Below are 20,851 nucleotides of genomic sequence, written 5' to 3' on the forward strand. Positions count from 1 at the left end.
AAAAAAAAGCACGAGCATATTGTGGAGAAAGTCGAATTAATGTGGAGGTTTTATCAAGTGAAAAGTGATTTTATAAGCTGTAGTTGAACAGGATTGGCAACATATTTGGGTATTTCTTCTCAGTAGCCTATCATACACATGGGCTGTTATGGTGTCCAAAAGCAATATTGAACTGTCATGAATTAAAATGTGGGTAATTTCAGGATTTGGATCTCTTGCAGCGGGCTGACGGCAAAAGGCTGAAGTGTTGAAACTTCCGATTTGCCGCGCCGTAGTAACGAATCCGCGGAAAAGAAATTCGCAGCGTTAGTCATCGCAACAACTATCCGCAGTGTGTGTGGTCGCCTATAGCCCCCCTTGCACCTCTTGCACTGGAGATCCTCAGTGGGTGCTGTGCAGGGCTTGGCTACAGGCGCACTCAACGCTGGGTGTCTGTACTCTGCCTGTGTTGGATCCCCCGCAGAGGTTTTACACCGTCAACTGAAATGGTCACATGCGGGTTGGGTCTGTGGCGGTGTGCCGGAGGGGTGCCGGGTCATTAGGGTGTTTGCGCAGGACGTGGCGAGCCGACGCCAATGACCGGGCAGGTGATGTTTGCTCACGTAAGCCGCTCGCGTTTGATGAGGGGCGCAGGGGACGCGGCTGGAGGGTGCGCGCTACTGTTGCATCGCCTCACCGGACAACCGCTGCTATCTTATCCTGTCTGTCCCCCCCTCCGTTTTCTGTTCGCCTTTTTCTAAATCCGATTCTCGACTAACACATTTGCAGTTGTGGGACTCTTTTGACGACCGAGATGAGTGGACAAAGGACCCGACCTTGCGTGTGAGTGGAGTGCGTATTGTTTCTTGTGATTCTTCTGTACGCGCAAACTGCTTTTTTTCCCTTCAACAGAGGCAATGCGCCCACCCATGCGATGCTAGCCTATTAGCTGGAGAGAGAGAGACAGAGAGAGAGAGAGAGAGAGAGAGAGAGAGAGAGTGAGGGAAGCAGGCAGAGAGAGTGGGAGAGAGATAGCCGTTTAGAGCTAGGTTCGAGGAGAGGCTAATTTACGAGTCCTTTTTTTGCCTTTCAGGAAAAGAGGAGATAAGAGGGGGGTGGTTGGTTGAGGAGAATGGAGAATGCAGCAAACACATTTTTAAGCATGCAGAAGCGGGCCGTTTCCGGTTCTTAGGCTGGTGTGTCCCTCCATCCGAGGCCAGCAGCCGTATGGGGAAAGCAGCGGCAGACACAGATGGCATGGACACTTCCACAAGGTCTGCCGCCCTGCCCTGCCTGCTCTGCCGGAGCCCGTTCGCCGCCGTCTCTCTCTTCCAGCTCGCTCCGCCGCCCAGCAGCACTGCAGCACAGCACAGGCTGACGGCATGAGGCTTGATCCAGTGCATTTCTCCATGCTGGTCATCGGGGTCTCCTTCGCCTGTTACGCCCCGAGTCTCAACTCCCTCCAGGACCAGGCGTACCGATCAGCCGTGGTCATCGAGGGCGAGGTGCGCTCCTCCACGGAGAACGTCTCCTCCCGGGAGCCCTACAGTGTGAATGTCAAAGTGCTGGACGTGTGGCCCGTCAACAGCGGCGGCCTTGAGAGGGAGCAGCTCGTGACCGTCGGGGACTTCGGCTCCGAGGCCCCCTGCACCACGGTGGAGAAGGACCATAGATATATCTTTTTCATGGACCCGACTGCTGAGCCCTTGGTATTTAAAGCATCTTACGCCCCTGTTGACGCCAGTGAGCCGGAGCTGAAGAAGGATGTAGAGAGAGTGCTGTGCGAGGACTGCGGTAAGTTTAAGGCTTTTTTTTTTTTCGTTTCACCTGCCATGCTCTCACACTCACCAGGGACACTGAAACTGCCATGGTGATGTAAGGAGACGGTCACCGTTCCCTGGTTGCGCGTGTGTGGTCTATACAATGTTTCAGCATACTTAAAAACATGCATGCGCTTCCTGAAACTTCCTCCTCCATAACCCGGTCACCCATAATGCAATAAGAAGCCTTGCAGAGAATGGATGTGTGTATGTTAGTGTGTGAGTGCAAGTGATGGAGAGGCAGAGACAGTTTTAATATTTTAAATAAACCCGAGGTTATGCCTCAAACAGCTGGCTTCTTCTGACGATTAGACAAGAACTGATAGTTAATGGAGATATTGCAACTAAAATAAGATCTGCATGAAGTAGTCAGCTTGTGCAACACACAAGTAAAAGCCAGGCAGCTCAGAGAAGAAAGGGGCCACAGCATGAGAAGGCAGGAACAGCAGCCTTTTATTGAGGTAACCTCCTTTCTGAACTTTGTATAATTTTCTACAGCCAGTATAACATTCTGATGGTGAGCAGTGGTAACAATAATAATCTCTCAACCTGTTGCAAGTTTCCACCATGGATATCTGAAATTGAACTGTTTCCCCGTGTAACAACACAATCTCCTGGAGCACTTGGTCTTGTTTTTAAAACTCATGTTTGTAAGAGTTAGCTGAAACTGTGTGCAGCAGCTGAAAAGGTGTGTGAGATCTTGACTTAACTCATTGTCACCAGAAAAGCATAAATACTCAATCTTAACATGACCCGAGGTAAATACACAGGGCAGCAGATCAAGACGGGAGTTGTGCACGTTTACTATTTTCATGTTCACATTTCCTCACTTAATTTATCATTGATGGGGCTTAAAGGATAAAAGTTGAACCCTTTACTCACCACCGGCTGGATGAACCAGCTTTGCATGGCATTGCTGGCAATGCATTTCTATTTTTACCTCAGCAACATCATGCTAAAATTATCAAGTCATTTATTTATGACAGTGCTGTGGCATTACACACCTGTCTGAAACACATTTTCAAAGCAAAAGAGAAGATACTCAGTGAGCTCAGCCACCCAGTGCACAGGCACACATGTACAAGCACACACACACACACACACACACACACACACACACACACACACACACACACACACACACACACACACACACATACACACACACACCCACACACACACAATGAAGGGAAACTCAACATAATTAGACACTGCAGAGCCTGTTTTGATACAGTTCAAATTTCCTCCTGCTGTAAGAACATTGATATTTGTCATTATCATAACATCTGTGTAATTGTTATCCTTTATTTTGAGCATTGACGTGATTCACCTACTTAAATTACTATGGGAATTTCAAATGTATGGCCAAAAGTAGTAATAGTAAGGATATGCTTAATACATATATATATTCTACTCACTTTTCTTACAACGCTGCTCTTTTCCAGTAAAGAGGGGATGCAGGTCTAAACAGCATAGCACCGGTAAATGGACCTGGACCTGTAAAGCACTTTTCTATTTCTTCTTATCTCTATATACCTATGTACATTTCTATGTAGAATCTGCACACAGGGGTCTGGATATTCAAAATGGAATTTGAACATTTGTAGTGTGTGCTGTATTTAACCAATCACATATCAGCAGACTTTGGTGTGTGCAGGAAAACGGTCCGTGTGGACAGCAAAATACAAGCGGAGCGTCATCTGCGCTCATGACATACTAGCTCCTGTCGATGGTTTTCTAATAATTATCTATACGTCTCTAGAAATAGAAATCTGCATAAAAGTGTAGCTAAAAATCCATTGTAGATAAAACATTAGTAGTAGCAGAGAACACTCCCAGGACTCCCCACTAGCCTGGATGTCATCTTTTGTTATTGTTTTGATTGAGAGCCCCCTGGCGGCATATTTTACATACTGTGTGTTTAAGTGTTAGTTTATCACAAGAAAATTTGTTTGTTTTTTTGGGCTCATACTACTGACAGCTGGAGCTACTATGATCAAGAAATGACTGTGTTTACGTTGCAGAAGTTCCCAGAGGCAGGGATAACTAGTCTTCTGACTCAACGCTGCTTTTACACTACACGTCACATTCACACTACGATGGCGGCCCCAGTAGTATTCCATTCACTTGCTTTAACATGTCACTGGTGTAGCAGTGGGAGTGATTTGGGGTTCAGTTTCTTGCACATAAAAACTTGGACATGTGGCCGCACGACCTAGAGATCCAAATGTCCGACCTTTCGGCTGAGAGGCGTCTACCCCTGAGACCCACATCACACTTAAGTGTTATAATTAGTGCTGTCAGCATTAACTAGTTGAGTTAGTTAATTAAAGACTGAAATAAATCTTTTTTTTTTTCCAATAAATCACATGCTATATTTTGTCCCTTTAGGCTCAACGTAGATAAGCCTCTGCAGCATCTTCCTGTAGTTACAGTGCTGGCAAAGAATGCTGCGTCTTTGAATGTCTCGTTTCACAATAAAAAACTCTCAGACAGCTCAGCTGACGAGACAAAAGTATTATCCTCCTCCTGAAATCAAACATTTCACGTTGTTACTGTTCTTTGAGCTGTTTTACTTTAGTTTGTGATCCGTAACGCTTCCTTTTTCTGTGGTTGTAATGTCGTAAGCTTCGATCTACCAGATGACCTTTATTTTATTTCAAAATAAAAGTAGTGTTAAATTCAAACACGACATACTTTGAGCTGAAGACAGTACAACAATGCAAAATAAAAGCCTAAAGATTTTTTTATTTTTAAATGCAATATAATGAAATTTCAAACATGCGATTAAAAAAACAATTAAAGCCGATTAACTATTGAAATTTAACGAAAAATCGCAATTAAAATGTTTTATTGTTTGACAGCCCTAGGTATAATACTGATTTAAAATATTTTTGCAGCACAATTGCAGTTGAATGTGCTGTCTTCAATCTCAAACTTTCAGTGATGTATTTCAAAATAAATTCCCACTTTGTAAATTGCCTCCGATTGAGTTTGGCGAGGACTCAAAGTCATCGTAGCAAACTGACTGCACTGTCCCTTACTGTTGGGTGGATACAGTAATGTCAGAGTACTAAATCTACAGCGGAGCTCTAATGAACATCTCCAGCTTGCTACGGGCCGGCTGGAGATGTTCATTAGAGGGGGCACATTTCAGACGTAAGTAAGTGCCACTTATAAAGGCTGTGGTAGGATGCATGCCAGCAGACAACACACCCTCAGCCTAACCAATCCACAATCTGAAGTCTGTACAAAGCTGGCCAACCTAAGGGAAAGTTTTCAAACACTCACCTTTTTACATATCTCTTCTTATTTCTGTTCAAGAATTTTCTTTAGTTTTAGTAGGTGTTCGAAGGACGCAGCTTAGCAAACGGACATACCAGAGTGACAAACAGAAATGAATAGCACATTACAGGTAGCATTTATTGTGTTTATAACCCTTTTTATCCACCAAAAAAGTGTTTAAAATGGTATTCTTTGTAAAGATATATTGTTTATTGACTATCAGCACAGGATATTTCGAACAAGAGAGACTTAAGTAAGAGTTAACGATTAATTATTTAACACATCAGGAAAATACAAATGTGCAATGACTCCGTCATGATGACTTCATGCACTCAGAGGGAACTCGAGGCCGACAGCAGGATAGGATCCCCCCCTATGAAGTCTAGACCCTGGTGGTGGTGGTGATAGGAGAATGTAGGATGTGATGAGGAGTGGGTTTCTGAGGCTGTATCTGAACTCTGCTGAGCTGGTATGGAGGTGACCGGGGTGAAGGAGGAGGGTCGCAGCGATCACACTGAAATGACAAACTGACTGTGGAAGAGAGAGAACAGGTTTTAAAATTTTGCAGCGGCAGGATGATTGGTTGAGAGAGGCTGTGGCAGAGTCGGGTTGGATTATTACTAAAAGAGTAAACGCCCATCGTCAGCTGATCATCATCATGAAGAAAACTGAATGAATATGTGAGTGAATATAACCAGTCTTCCTGCTTGAACTTACGCTGAGCTCCAGATAAACGTTTTTATTATAATACAAACCATAAATGCATTCTTTACTAATATCTGTTTAAACTACATTTGTTGGTTTTTCTCACGTGATTTCTTCAAAAAGCACAGACTACTGACGGGATGAGTACACTTTGCAGATCAGATAAAAATAAATGTAATGAAGAATTGCTTACAAATTATATTTAGGACCAAGGCTACAAGACTGACAAAACACCTTACATGTCCCCAAAAAATTGAACAGGCCTGAACAGCTTCTCCTTCACTACCATCACCTGCTTTAGTCAGTAAAAAAAAAAGGTGTTTGAACTGCTAACACCCCCTGTTTTAAAACGTAAAAAACAAATCCTGACTTACATCCCAACAGTCTCTGGCATAATGTAGGTCTTCTCTGATCAATGCTGTTGGCATGCCTTTTAAGATGCATTGCCAGTTTCTTCCTAAGCTTTATCTGAAGCCCAAACATTCTCCTGTCACTGATGCTGTAGCTAGTGTTGCATACCTCAAATCCCCCCCTCGGTTCTAAGTTCAAGAATATGCTGACAGTCTTCCCTTTAGCTCACCGAACGACAGACGTTATCTCCTTTATCTAACTCATAAATGAAAAGGTCTACAGAGAACAGTTATTAGTGTTGTTGCAACAATGCTATTTGTCTTTTAAGTCCTGTAGTCAAGTTTGGTAACTTGTGCTCGTATAGAGACCAAAACCAGCAACTTCTCTCTGCACACTCATGAAATTCTTTATTGGGAATAACCCCTTGAGATGTGTCATCTCGTTTTCGAGGGGGTCCTAGAATACAGAAATGTACAATGCAGAGACAAAAGTAGACAAGACGTTTGACAGCACGAGACAAGAAAGAAAAAACAACAACAACAAAACACTCACAAAAAAATGTTAATTTGCCATGGTTGGAGATACTATGCTAATCTAGGGTAACTGGTAAAACATCCAGAAATACTTCTTGTTGAGCTACAGATTACACAGGCACCACAGTTTCAGTCAATAAGTCAGAGTAACTATCTATTCCTTTTTTTCAAGCTTTATTTGTAACTAGGCTAACCACATCATGATTTTAGCTCAGTTCTTACTGTCACAAGCAAACATGAGACTGGTGTGGCTTCAGATCTCATCCTTCAAAGCAAAGTACATAAGCACATTAGCTTTCATATATTAAGCTTTTAAACTGATCTGAGGCAGCATGTTTAAAACAATCCTTGCAAAAGGAAATAAATCCATAGCCACAGCCTTCAACAAACTGTGAAACCAGTCCTGGGGAATTTAAGATTTCATTATGGCTTTTTTTGGTGCCAACACCTCTAGGTCAGGAGGATATGGGAGAGAAGAGTATATGGTGCTGTGAAAGAAGCTGAGTCGTGAATTTCAGGCTCCTCAGTGCATGTGAACACATGCTCACACTGCTGTTTGTGCTCGGAACAGTACTTAGTGAATTGTCAACAGGCATCACACTTTATAACAGAGTGAATGTGGTGCTCAAACTAACAAACATACATACTATATGCACATCCAGGGAGATACCCTGACTGTATCAGTAAATAGATATGACGGCGTGTGTGTGTGTGTGTGTGTGTGTGTGTGTCTGTGTGTGTGTGTGTGTGTGTGTGTGTGTGTGTGTGTGTGTGTCTGCGTTGCAAGAGGTCTTTTGTCTGCCTCTTTCTTTTTCCTCTTTGTTGCATTATCTGTGTCTACTTCAGACAGTCTCTGTGTCTCTCTTTCTCTTCTGTTTCAATTACTGTCCATGCATTGACAGAGCATTGTACCTTGACAAACACACAAACCAACACACACAATACACACTTACACACAAATCCTTAAAACACAGCCCTGGAAACTAGACAAAGCTATGCCAGTTAGTTGTTGCAGTAGCAGAGATGCAGCAGATGCCCCATAGTGCTGTCATTTGCAGGAAGATCTGGGGCTGCTATAAATTATGCACACTGAATTACAGAAGGCTGAGGATTTCTCCCCTCTGATGCCTGCCTGTGTTTGTGTGTGTGAGTCCGTCATGGTATGGAAGTCACAGTTGGCAATTTTAGACGAATACTTCCAAGTATAGAAAAAAAGGCAATCTCACATGATAGTATGCACTGGCCAATTTAGTTGGCGTATTTCTGGAAACTGTTTGCAAACCGCGGAGAAGAGGAGAAGAGTGATATAGCTATTTTAATCTCTGCTGCTCGCTTAAAAAACATAAACAAAAACGGCTCCTCCTTACCTAAACCCAGGTCTACACTCCCTCCCGCCCACTACGCTCTGCCAATGAAAGGTGTCTGATCCAACCTTCACTATAGGAACATAAGACATTAACTAGACTCTTCGCCTCCCGGTGGTGGAATGAACGGCCAAACTCGATTGGCTCTTCAGAGTCCCTTTGCACCTTTAAGAAAAAGCTAAAGACCCAGCTCTTTCATGAAAACCTACGACCTTAATGATGATGATGACGAGGGTTTTGATATTATTGATGCTGATGATGATGGTAATGATGATGTAGAATTGTAGCAAGAAGACATGGCAGAGCTAGAAAATTTGCACAAATTTCCCCCACGGGGGATCAATAAAGTTTATCTTTATCTTTATCTTTAGAAGACTTGCTTCTTTAAATCAGTGTTGTGGGTAAATTACAGGCTCACAGTGCAGTATGTCATTGGAAACACCACAAACACGAATATTATGCCAATCACTGGAGCTCGGCAACAGAAAACAACTTATCTGCACTGTTTTTAAATGGCCTTCTGGTGTAAAAGCAGAGAGGGTCCAAGACATTACCGAAGCTAATGATTTATTTTAAAAATATATATTTTTGGGACATTTTGCATTTATTGGATAGGAGAACTGGACTGAGACAGGAAATGTTGGGAGGAGAGAGTCGGTGCATGACCCACAGGAAGGAGCCGAGGTCGGTTTCTAACTCGTGGTCGCTGAGACGAGGACTATAGCCTGCATACATGGGGCACTCGTCAAAGCCGCTAGGCTATCTTGCGCCCCCTTATCAACTTTTTGTGCACATTTGTAGTTGTAGAGGACCGTGGCTTCAAGTATTTTTTAAAAACTGCTTAAACCTTCTTACAATTTCCGCTGCACATGTTGTTGCACTCAAAACAGATGGATAGAGCTCCTGTGCCACTTACAGGTATCTCACAGTGATGGCTCACTACATCAACTCAGATTGATCATCATGTACCTTTAAGAGGTGCATGATAATCTCCCACACGTTAATCATATATGTGAAACATTGCTCCTAAAGGCATGTATCTTATTATTTATTTTACATAGTATTTATTTTTTAATTTTCAAATCAGGAAATGTTGTGATTTCTGTGTTGCTTGCTTGTTGTGCAAATTGAATACCGCTTTTAATACCCTCAATGGTCAATTTAAGAGTTATGAATGTTGGGATCCAGACTGTCCTAGTCACCTGTTTGTCCCAGTGCCTCTTACCTCCCCAGAGATGTAGAGTCTAACCAGATGCCCCAGTTGATTTCCAATGTTGGAAGGGCTTTGGTTTGCTCTTGGAGGCAACAGTCAGTCTGACTAATGGTCAAACAGAATATCTCAATCAGGACACTGGATGTAGGACTTTGCGGCCTTACTGCTCTGAACCCTGCAACTTGGAGAAGTATCTCATATCAGTTGAGAATGCTCATAGTACAAGTCCTGGCTCATCTTCTGGTATTTCCTCCTTTAGTGTGTCTATGGCTATCATCCTTCTCTCTCTATCGAGGTTGAGAAAGAGTTCAAGGCCCAAGACCTCATCCGTCATTACCACAGGGTCTGGGGAGGAGCTCAGCAGATGCTTCTAGTAGCTCAGCCCACTACAAGAGGATCCTCTTGTAGTGGGCTGAACTACAAGAGGGTGGCCAATGCTTAAATGCGAATGGCCAGAACAAGCTTCATTGAGTAAAAGATGGACTACTACTGAAAGATATACGACTTGTGATCTCCACTGCAATGTGTAATGAAGTCCTCGATAACCTGCAAGAAGGAAATCAAGATGTGGTGAAGTCTAAGGAGCATGTCTGTCAGTCATTGTGGTGGCCTGGTCATAAACAACAAATGGAAATGGAGCTTAAATGTGGAACCTGCATACAAGCGCACCACAATCTCAAAGACCACTGTTACAGTCTGACCATGGCAAAAGTTGGGGGCAGACCTGAAAAACCTTCCTACTTGTAGATTATTTTCCAAGTTTGGCAAGATCAAATACCTGCCTGACACCAAATCCACAGATGTCATTTTCTGTTTTTGCCTGGCATTCAAGAGATCCTGATGTCAGATAAAGGAGTACAGACTTCTGGACAATTTAACAAGCAGTCCAAGGTTTCCACAGAGCAAAGGGGAAGCGGAACGAGCAGTTCAGACTGTGAAAAATCTTCTAAAAAAGAAACAGACCCCTATCTGGCATTTCCTACCATATAGAGCAACTCTTCAGAGAAATCCTAATGGACCAGTGTCTATTCTTCAATCTCAACTGGACCTATCACTGTGAAGGTCCAGTTCCACTAGTGAAGTTTCGTTTTTGGCTGTGTGTGGCTCACACAGATTGCTGAAGGTGGTGCTGAATGTTTCCCCCTATTCTGACATCACTAGATCGAGCTAATTCCAAAATGAATACAAAGATGACAAGTGATAAGGGAAACAAAAGTTTGCCGTCTCCCGCCCCCCCTCTGTCAAATTAAAATCTAAATTTGATTGTATTAGCATATGCAAAAATATAAATCATTGAGCAGTGGGGGAGCTGCTGTGTGTGTTACAGAGTTGAGTTGACATTCTTTATGAACTCGTGTGTCTTTGAGTTCATCAAGCCAATCTTTGTAACTTGCCCTCTAAATAGCATTTTAGACTTTAGGCTAGTTTTTGGGTGATCTAAGGCTAAGTCGATGGCTGCGTCCTAAAGAAAGGAAGGTGCCACCTGTGTGTCTGACTACACCTCATTTTAAGACCAACACACCCACAGGCATTAACGTCGATGCATATTTTCTTGTAATTTACACAACGTGGGTGCTGGGCCTGAAAATAACAACTCTGAGTGGTCGAAAATCGTAAAGACACCTGCACTGCACGCCATGTTGTTTTGTGTAGCCCTTAGTCTTCCGCAAGAGAAAAAACCTGTTGTTGGAATCTAATTTTCATATTTTCAATACATTTTACAGAAATAATAAAACAAACATTTGGTTGATATGCACAGGAACATATTTTTAAGATATGGCTCTGCACCAAAAAGAGCATCAACACAAGACTTTATACTGACCCCTAATTCAAGTCATAATTCTAGAAACCCTGACCCATACTTAGTTATATTTTATTACTGTCATCTGAAGCCAAATAAGGAAAATGTATGATGCATGAAAAAGGATGGGAACAAAGAAAAACCATGAAGGGTCGACTGTGGCTCAGTTTGTAGAGTATGTCATCTCTCAACCGGAAAGTTTATGTCCATTAAACATTACCACAGGTTGATAGTAAGTTAGTCGCAGCTGTGTTTGACCAGAGAACATGTTTCATTAATGATAAATCACATAATTGGCATGAAAAATCTCGTGAGATTGTTTATTCTGCATAAATTCTGCTGTGGGTGAAGAGATAACATGCTTACCACGCGACACTGTGTCCCTGTTTTTCAATACATTGTACTCTATGTTATTTTCTGCCATAAAATTGGTATGGCTGGTTGTGTTGAGTGGCTGATCTAAACTTATTGCTGAGCACACACAGACTGTTGCCACCATAGCAACCCAAGCACTGATGAAAGTCTTTCTTCTTTTCTCTTGCTGTCAGCTGCAAGTCCATTTATTGCTACAGAAAATTATTTTTTAAAGTGTTAAAGTTTATTCAAGTTTTTTTTCAGCTTGTTTAGTGTTCATCATACTGTACACATTTATGTATTTGTTCGCCAATGCGTTTTCCCTGGAAAGATTACAGTTGAGTGTAAGGATCCTGGTGATTTAAAGGCATCTGATCGATCTACCATGTGTTGCCTTCATGTGTTTTATCAGTCTGACTTTGTTAATCATTAGTATCCACCAGGAGTCATCAAAACATTATGTGTTGTTATAATCATTCTGTAAAGGTAAGGGCTGTGTATGTGCATCATCCATTCTCTTGTTCACCCTATCGTCCTACCTTTCATGCAGTGATACCAAAAAAAGAAGCTAATTTAATTAATTTTACATTTTGAAGTAGCTGCACATTGAAACATGCTTATTATTTGGAGCAGTCACGGCTATCTTCACTTCTTTGAGCACATTTGATTTTAATCTCTGGACTACATTTGTGAAAATACATTTTGCCGCCTTAATCACATCACCCTTATTTTTATTTCACAGATTTATTGTATTATCAAAAAGAAACAAGTGTGAAATGTGGGGTCTTTTCCTCTCACTGTAAACTACTATGGACAATAAAGGGATTGTCAAACAGTCTTGTTAGCAGTAAGTGTGCATTTCATGCTGTGAGTTTTGGAGTCATTTATAATATTAATAATGGCGATTCTAGAGTCTGTCGGTGCCCTAGGCAAAAGTTAATTAGGGGGCCCTCCCACCAGCGTTCAGCAGGGCAACCAGAGTGAATGTTGTTAGATGGGGCCCCATTAGGGAGGTTTCCTACTGTCATTGCAAAATTTGCACATTTAGGGCTGCTGTGATTCAACGTTTGTCAGCAGTTGCCTGCCTTTCCTGTTGACAAGCAGTGCCTCTGGTCTCTGGTTATCAACAGGCAGACCAACAGGAAACGTTGCCTTGTAAAGATTTAATCCTGAAATAACTTTGTCAGTGTGTTTAATTGAATATGGAAATTTGAGTAGGACAGGTTTTTTTTTTTAAATCGTTAATTTAATTCTATTATTAAAATGTAAATTATGCCTCAGTAAGAAGAAAGAGAAATCCAAGTGTGTGAAACTGAAATGAACTTACAGGGTACAAAGTATTCCACTCAGGTTAGCATCTGAAGCATTGCTCCCTATTTTCTATGTCCATCCAGTGAACAGTCTTGTTATATCGTTATATTATATAATTATATACATTATAAAAATACACGGTTGAAAAAACAACTTGTGCTGTTACCCTTGAGAGACCCAAAGCTGGCATATATATCAATCAATCAATCTTTATTTGTATAGCGCCAATTAATGACAAATGCAGGTAAAAGACTCCCTACTCTTTGTTATACAGTATTATGTTACAAAGACCGAACATTTATCCATCATGAGCACAGCACTAAGCAACATTTAGTTGAGGCCAAAACCAGAGTCAAGGAGCGTGTAAGACTGCAGCTCTGCCTCCTGGTCTGAACTCTGCGTTGTCATGGTTTTGGACTAATAAACTCTGCAACGTTCCTAGATAATAGCGGCACTATCTAAAGTGGGATGGATGCTGTCTCTACCTAACAGACCTTGTTTTCCCCCTAAAGACTTCCAATTATCTATGAAGCCCACATCGTTTGCTGGAGACCACCTATACAGAGAAAAATCCCGAAGTGTCCCTGTTGGTATTAGATTTTTCATCACAGTTTTTTTTAGAATCTATTCCATATGATTGTGCATATATATATTGTTTGAAATATTACCCTTCCAGTGAAACATTCTTCATTTGAGTTGGTATCAGGCAACACCAAACATATTAGTGACACAATAAATTTTTTGTAATACAAAAGTTGGATGTTATGCAGTGCTTATAAAGTTAAACTGCCTCATTTATATCTCTTATGTTAATGTCATTTCGTTTTCGTTTTTTGTTGTTAGAAAAATAATAATAACTCAGAAAAATTGATAATTAATAAGATAACTCTGTACTCCCAATAGTCACTGCTGAACAACCTTGAGGATATGATGTCAACCTGTATGGATGTCTTGTCTGCGTCTTGTTCAGTTTGACATTAATTCAGTGATATTTTGCTACTTTCTGAGTCCACAGGACCTTGAATCATTTCTTTAGTTTACAGCCAAATATGGATAAGTGTATACACCATTTGAGTAGAAAAGACTCCTCTATGATTTTCAGAAATCATAATGCGTTTTTAAGAAGATGTTTCAAAGGTTTAGTCCTCATCCCGTTTTTGTGTGAAAGTGTGAAATTTATTGTGCAAACCCCTCACTGATATCATCAAAGTCAAAGGTTCTTATCTGTTCTCTGATATAAGGGTTAACAGAAATGTGGAGAGTGCGTTACCTGTTTATAGGGAAAGATGACAGCATATGTGGCCAGATAAAAAATGGGACCAAGGAAAGATCCCTGTGGTGCACCAGGGGATTTTAATCCATCTTTCTCCTGGAGAATCTTTAGCTGTTTCTGGAGGACAGATTTGATCAATGTTTTAATCCCCTTCCCGATTAGATTGTGTCTGTTATTCTTCTTTACAGATCGTAGTTCATGATGTGTGAGCATGTTAGGGGACAAAGGTTGAGGGAAGAGATGAGTGGTGAGAAAGGGTGGGGTGATGGTTGAAGGATAATTATAATTGCGTAAGGGGAGGCATGGGAGCATGATGGATGAAAACAAGATGGGTAGAGGTGAGAGGGGGGAGGGAAGAAAGATGGAAATGAGAGGAGAGAATGGATAGAAAGTGTCGTGACGTGGGATGGTGTGTGTGGGGGGAGCAGGAAAAGACACTCGAAACAAACGTGTTCACACATACGTACATGTGTCTGTAAGTAGTGCATGCAGCTGGACTTACAGATGGACATAAGTGCCTTTTAATTTCACTAGTGCTGCTGTTGTCAATATATAGAGGATATTTTCCCTTTCTGAAAGCAAGGTAGAAGGAAACTCTTGCACTTCAGTCGCTCCACAAATAGAGATTGGTGCTCTCAGAGAAGGACCTTAGATGTTCAAATTATAATTCAATGGACTCCTTCTCTCAGGGCAGAATCCAAAGAAAGTACTTGAGCACACAAATCACTTAAGGCATATTTATTTTGGTGCAAAGGACTAATGTTTTGATGCACTGCCTCTGCACTGGTTTGACTCTGAGGAAGACGCAGAAATATAAGTCCTTAGCTTAATTTTTTTTCTTGTTTGCCTTTTTTACAAAGTGCATCAAAGAAAACGAAATAATGTCATAAGTATTTAAATGAATGCATTCCTCAGTGTGATGAGTCTGCTGATGAACACTACAAGATATTCGAAAAAGACACAAAAGGACAAAGAGACTTGAACACATTTATAAAGTTGTGCAGAAAAGACACATTGTACTTAATTTGATTCTTAGAACAAAAAGAAAAAACAGCAAATAGGGCCTATTAGACTTTTCAATGGCATAAACCGAGGTAAACTTGGCTCACAAAAATGTTTCTCCTCATAGAGGGGGCATGATAGAAAAAGTTTCAGAACCACTGAAATACACAATGTCAAGTGTTTGTAATGACTTTCTACTCCATACAGGTAGCCTATTCAAATACTGAAACGTTTTTTTCAAGGATGCTTGAAGCCGAGGAGAGGTGAGCAATATGAAGTGATGAAGGTTGTGGTAGAGAAAAAGAACTACTTCCACCCCTGGGTTTGCTTCACTAGTGCATTCTGTTGAGTATGATAACAAGCTAATCTGTAACTGAATCTGTAACTTCACTAATCCTTACTTTGGACAGTTTCACACTGGCATATTATTTGTTGTAATGTTAACTACAAGCGTTGTCAGCCGTCATCAACAGGTTGTGATCTTACTTAAGTTGTTAATTTACAGATACATTCATGTCTACTTTAACGACAGTGAATACTTGTTGTTTTCCTACGCCCATTGGTAGACTCTTACTAACTACAGGCGCTAGTTCTGGACGTTTTAATGGTTGGTTGAAATTAAATACGCTGACATACTCAGAGATATTCTGAATTATTGTTTATAAGCTTTGTTATCTTGTGATGACTATCTTCTTACTGTGACGGAGCTAGTGGTAGCTAACTTGTTATAAGCCTGCCGTTAAATGTCACCAACAGTAAATTATACTGTCAGAAGAAAATAATAAAGATGTATAAATAACTCACTTTTACAAGTTTTGCCTCACAATGTAGAGAATGTTTGATTGGCTTACTTCAAAAGCTTTCCCAATGTCACATTGGACAGTGAAGGTCATGATTGGACAATGACATTGGCGATGTGACAGATGATCCTGATCCAGCTGCAGCAGCAGCTGTCTGTTGGATTTCTCTTAGCCAAAGCACAAGCCCCTGGATAAAATAAAAACGAGCTCACGTGTGAATAATCCATGTTTCAGCAATTTTAACATGTCCATCAGATGCATAATACAGAGTACCAAACATAATGAGTAATGTGAGAAAGCTTGAGGCGGGCTGAAAACCCCACTATTACGTATGCCACCTATGTTTTTTTATGGTTTATTTTTGGAGCTTTTTATGCCTTTAGGACAGTGGATGGAGTCAGAAATCAGGGAAAGAGAGAGTGGGGAATGGCCAGATTCGAACTCGGGCCAACTACTTATAGGACCATGGCTTCCGTACATGAGGCGTGCGCACTAACCACTAGGCTACCGGCGCCCCACATGTGTGAGACTATCATAAAATAATAGGACATGTCCCATGCCATAGACATATACATACTACAGTGGGTACGGAAAGTATTCAGACCCATTTACATTTTTCACTCTTTGTTTCATTGCAGCCATTTGCTAAAATCAAAAAAGTTCATTTTATTTCTCATTAATGTACACTCAGCACCCCATCTTGACAGAAAAAAAACAGAAATGTAGAAATTTTTGCAAATTTATTAAAAAAGAAAAACTGAAATATCACATGGTCATAAGTATTCAGACCCTTTGCTGTGACACTCATATTTAACTCACATGCTGTCCATTTCTTCTGATCCTCCTTGAGATGGTTCTGCTCCTTCATTGGAGTCCAGCTGTGTTTAATTAAACTGATTGGACTTGATTAGGAAAGGCACACACCTGTCTATATAAGACCTTACAGCTCACAGTGCATGTCAGAGCAAATGAGAATCATGAGGTCGAAGGAACTGCCCAAGGAGCTCAGAGACAGAATTGTGGCTAGGCACAGATCTGGCCAAGGTTACAAAATAATTTCTGCAGCACTCAAGGTTCCTAAGAGCACAGTGGCCTCCATAATCCTTAAATGGAAGAAGTTTGGGACGACCAGAACTCTTCCTAGACCTGGCCGTCCAGCCAAACTGAGCAATCGTGGGAGAAGAGCCTTGGTGAGAGAGGTAAAGAAGAACCCAAAGATCACTGTGGCTGAGCTCCAGAGATGCAGTAGGGAGATGGGAGAAAGTTCCACAAAGTCAACTATCACTGCAACCCTCCACCAGTCGGGGCTTTATGGCAGCGTGGCCCGACGGAAGCCTCTCCTCAGTGCAAGACATATGAAAGCCTGCATAGAGTTTGCCAAAAAACACATGAAGGACTCCCAGACTATGAGAAGATTCTCTGGTCTGATGAGACCAAGATTGAACTTTTTGGCTTTAATTCTAAGCGGTATGTGTGGAGAAAACCAGGCACTGCTCATCACCTGCCCAATACAATCCCAACAGTGAAACATGGTGGTGGCAACATCATGCTATGGGGGTGTTTTTCAGCTGCAGGGACAGGACGACTGGTTGCAATTGAAGGAAAGATGAATGCGGCCAAGTACAGAGATATCCTGGAAGAAAACCTCTTCCAGAGTGCTCAGGACCTCAGACTGGGCCGAAGGTTCACCTTCCAACAAGACAATGACCCTAAGCACACAGCTAAAATAACAAAGGAGTGGCTTCGGAACAACTCTGTGACTATTCTTGACTGGCCCAGCCAGAGCCTTGACCTAAACCCAATTGAGCATCTCTGGAGAGACCTGAAAATGGCTGTCCACCAACGTTCATCATCCAACCTGACAGAACTGGAGAGGATCTGCAAGGAAGAATGGCAGAGGATCAGGTGTGAAAAACTTGTTGCATCATTCCCAAGAAGATTCATGGCTGTACTAGCTCAAAAGGGTGCTTCTACTCAATACTGAGCAAAGGGTCTGAATACTTATGACCATGTGATATTTCAGTTTTTCTTTTACAATAAATTTGCAAAAATTTCTACATTTCTGTTTTTTTTTCTGTCAAGATGGGGTGCTGAGTGTACATTAATACATAGGCTACATACATCCCTACATAAAAAAGATCACTAAACCACACACATTTCTGTCTCTGAGTACTAGTTAACCTCTGTGTGTGTGCGTGAGCGCGTATGCGTGTGTCTTAAGAATGCCTGAGGTCGTTTGAATCATTAGGATGTATTTAAACAAGAAATGATCTCGATGTAGCCAGCAGAAAAATGCCAAACAAGGGCAAGTCATTGTGTGTCTGTTTTTTTTCCTGAGCAATTGATTTTGTGTGACTGCAATAAAAAATGGGATGAAGCTAAATGTGTTATTGACAATCATTCTTCCATACATGATGATGAACATAATTTTCTTGTGATCGGCATATACAAAAGTGTGTGTCCCCCAAACACACACACACACACGTACCAATGGCCTGTAGCATGGCTTTGCTGCTGTGCAGAGGTGAGCTAGCTTATACTGCATGAATGTCTGTTGTGGCTGCTATCATTGAGAACCAATTCTTATCTCTCCGCCTTTTTCCCTTTTCCTCCCTCTCTTGTTCAGTCTAAATGTCTCTCACTGCAACTCTTGCACAATCTGTTTTTCCCCTTTCTTTCTGCCTTACATCCTGTCTTTCTGTATCTCCTGCTCCCTCCCTGGTTTCCATGGTGACTGCTGTGCGCTGCAGAAATCACACTGATCAGAGAGTAAGACGGAGGGAGCTTTTCTCTTTTATACATGAGCACATACGCAGGCCTGTTCTCTCTCTCTCTCTCTATCTCTCTCTCAAACACACACACACACACGCACATCAACGCACACACACACACACACACACACACACAATACAACTAAAAGCATGGCACATACTGTACAGCTTACAAAATTCATGATGAACAAACCAGTTCCTCTCCTGGTGTCTTTGTACATTTTATGAATGTACTCTCACGTTTCTCTCTCACTACTCTGTCAGCTGACCCACAGACACTAGCTGACACACATCCTGCTCACGTGTGCAGGCGTGTTGCTGATCAGGTCTTCTAAAGGTGCTATACCTGTCTGCTAACACAGGGGTTCCCAAACTGCTGGAAAATGGAACTCAGTGTAAATTCAAGCAGGAAGAATGGTAATATTATCTCACACATTTATTCAGTTTCTTCATTCAACTTTGCCACACCCTCCCTACCCTTCCTCCGTCTCTCTGCTCTGGTGATCAGCTGATTTGGGGCGTTTACTAAGGAATAATCCAACCCGACTCTGCCACAGCCTCTCTCAACCAATCATTCTGCCGCGTGCCACAGTCAGTTTGTCATTTCAGTGCGATCGCTGCGACCCTCCTCCTTCGCCCCGGTCACCTCCATACCAGCTCAGCAGAGTTCAGATACAGCCTCAGAAACCCACTCCTCCTCACATCCTACATTCTCCTATCACCACCACCACCAGGGTCTAGACTTCATAGGGGGGGATCCTATCCTGCTGTCGGCCTCGTTACCCCTCAGAGTACATTAAGTCGTCATAATTGTTCGTTCTTAATTAAGTCTCTCCTGATTGAAATGTCACAAGACAGTCTGGCTGTAGACCTTCACTGTCAAACCGGACATACACACAAAAAGTTTCAAAATAAAATTGGGTTGCACTTCCGGTTAGGGTTTCATTCATTTATAAACTCCTGTCAGGGGATGCACCCAATATACTTCAATATAAAGTTGGGTAGTCACTTCCAGTTTAAGCAATTTAGTGATTATTGAATACTGAACATCCTATCCTAATTACACTTGCTATTGACGATTTCAGTAAAGACGGGAGTTGGACAGGTGAAGGAATCACATTTTGAGTAAAATAATGCTCATTGAGTCTCCACTTGTAGGTTAAGGCTGTCTTCTTAAGAAACACATCTCATTCAAAACTCCCTCTTTAAATATTATAGTGCAGCCTATAAGTGCAATAAGCTCATTTAATATGTTTTAATAATAAGCTGATGTGTTTATAATATGATTATTAAAAAACTGAAGGAGATTAAAGCCGATAAATAGCCTATTTTAATTTGAAGTAATGTGAGGCAGGCAGTTACAATTTCTCTTCTAACAGTTAAGTCTCTTCACTATGTTATGACATCCTCATATGTATAAGAAGGCCTATTTATCATGTTTTATTCAAGCGGCACCCTCTTGTCTTGAAAAATGAAGCCAATGTGTAAGTGCAAAATCCTGCAGTTCCTTGAGTATCTGCTTGAGGCTGGCTCCAGGTACCCTGGAAGTCACATACACATGACTGGCAAAAAAAATGTTTTTTACGGCATAAACAAACATATTTACAGCCTGGTACAAAAAACAAAATAGGTCTGATTAGTTATTGTTATCCCTGACACACACTGTTTTTGAAAACGATACATGTTATCCATTATTAGGCGCGTAGCTGACATGATTGACAGGTGGGCGTGATGTAAAGGTTCATCAAGAGGCTTTAAACCTGCCTCAGCTCCAGCTCTCAGTCTGTCTTTGGGTTGACTGAAAGTTAGGCTAAAACAGGATTTCGAACATGGCGGCTGCTGCCGATGAGCCTCCAGACCCCCTGCAGTAACAGATGGATGACGACACTCAGGCTTCATCCATTCATATTTGCAGTCTGTGGTTTCATTTTGTTGTCATATTTTACAACAGAAAGTTTACTGCACTTCATCATAGAGTGATCATTTATATATATATATAAATATATATATATATATATAAATATATATATATATATATATATATATATATATATATATATATATATATATATATATATATATATATATATATATATATATATATATATATATTGGACCCTACCGAGCCTCAAACATCATGAAGGACCCATCACATCCTGGACACTCTCTGTTCACCACCCTCCCCTCAGGGGAATAATCCATAGAAAGGCCCTCAAACCAGCGTTCATCACCATTATGTCTGCCAGCCAACACTTACTCCTTTTTCCTGTTTCTTTTTTCTCTCCTATA

General features: G+C 41.4%; 1 protein-coding gene across 3 annotated transcripts in view; it reads left to right on the forward strand.

Moving 5' to 3' along the window:
• The first annotated feature begins 387 nt into the window (after positions 1-387).
• Positions 388-20,851, forward strand: part of LOC109998515 (pro-neuregulin-2, membrane-bound isoform) — a 49,460-nt gene continuing 28,996 nt past the window's right edge. The window contains exon 1 of one of the 3 annotated variants that reach the window (XM_065958945.1): positions 388-1,773. In XM_065958945.1, the coding sequence (XP_065815017.1) occupies positions 1,362-1,773 (412 nt within the window). In that variant the 5' untranslated portion in view covers positions 388-1,361. The remainder of the gene's footprint in view (positions 1,774-20,851) is intronic. The other 2 variants (XM_065958944.1, XM_020653397.3) reach the window with 2 other exon arrangements.

This window comes from Labrus bergylta, chromosome 9, assembly GCF_963930695.1.
Source record: "Labrus bergylta chromosome 9, fLabBer1.1, whole genome shotgun sequence".
In the NCBI taxonomy this organism is placed as follows: Eukaryota; Metazoa; Chordata; class Actinopteri; order Labriformes; family Labridae; genus Labrus; species Labrus bergylta.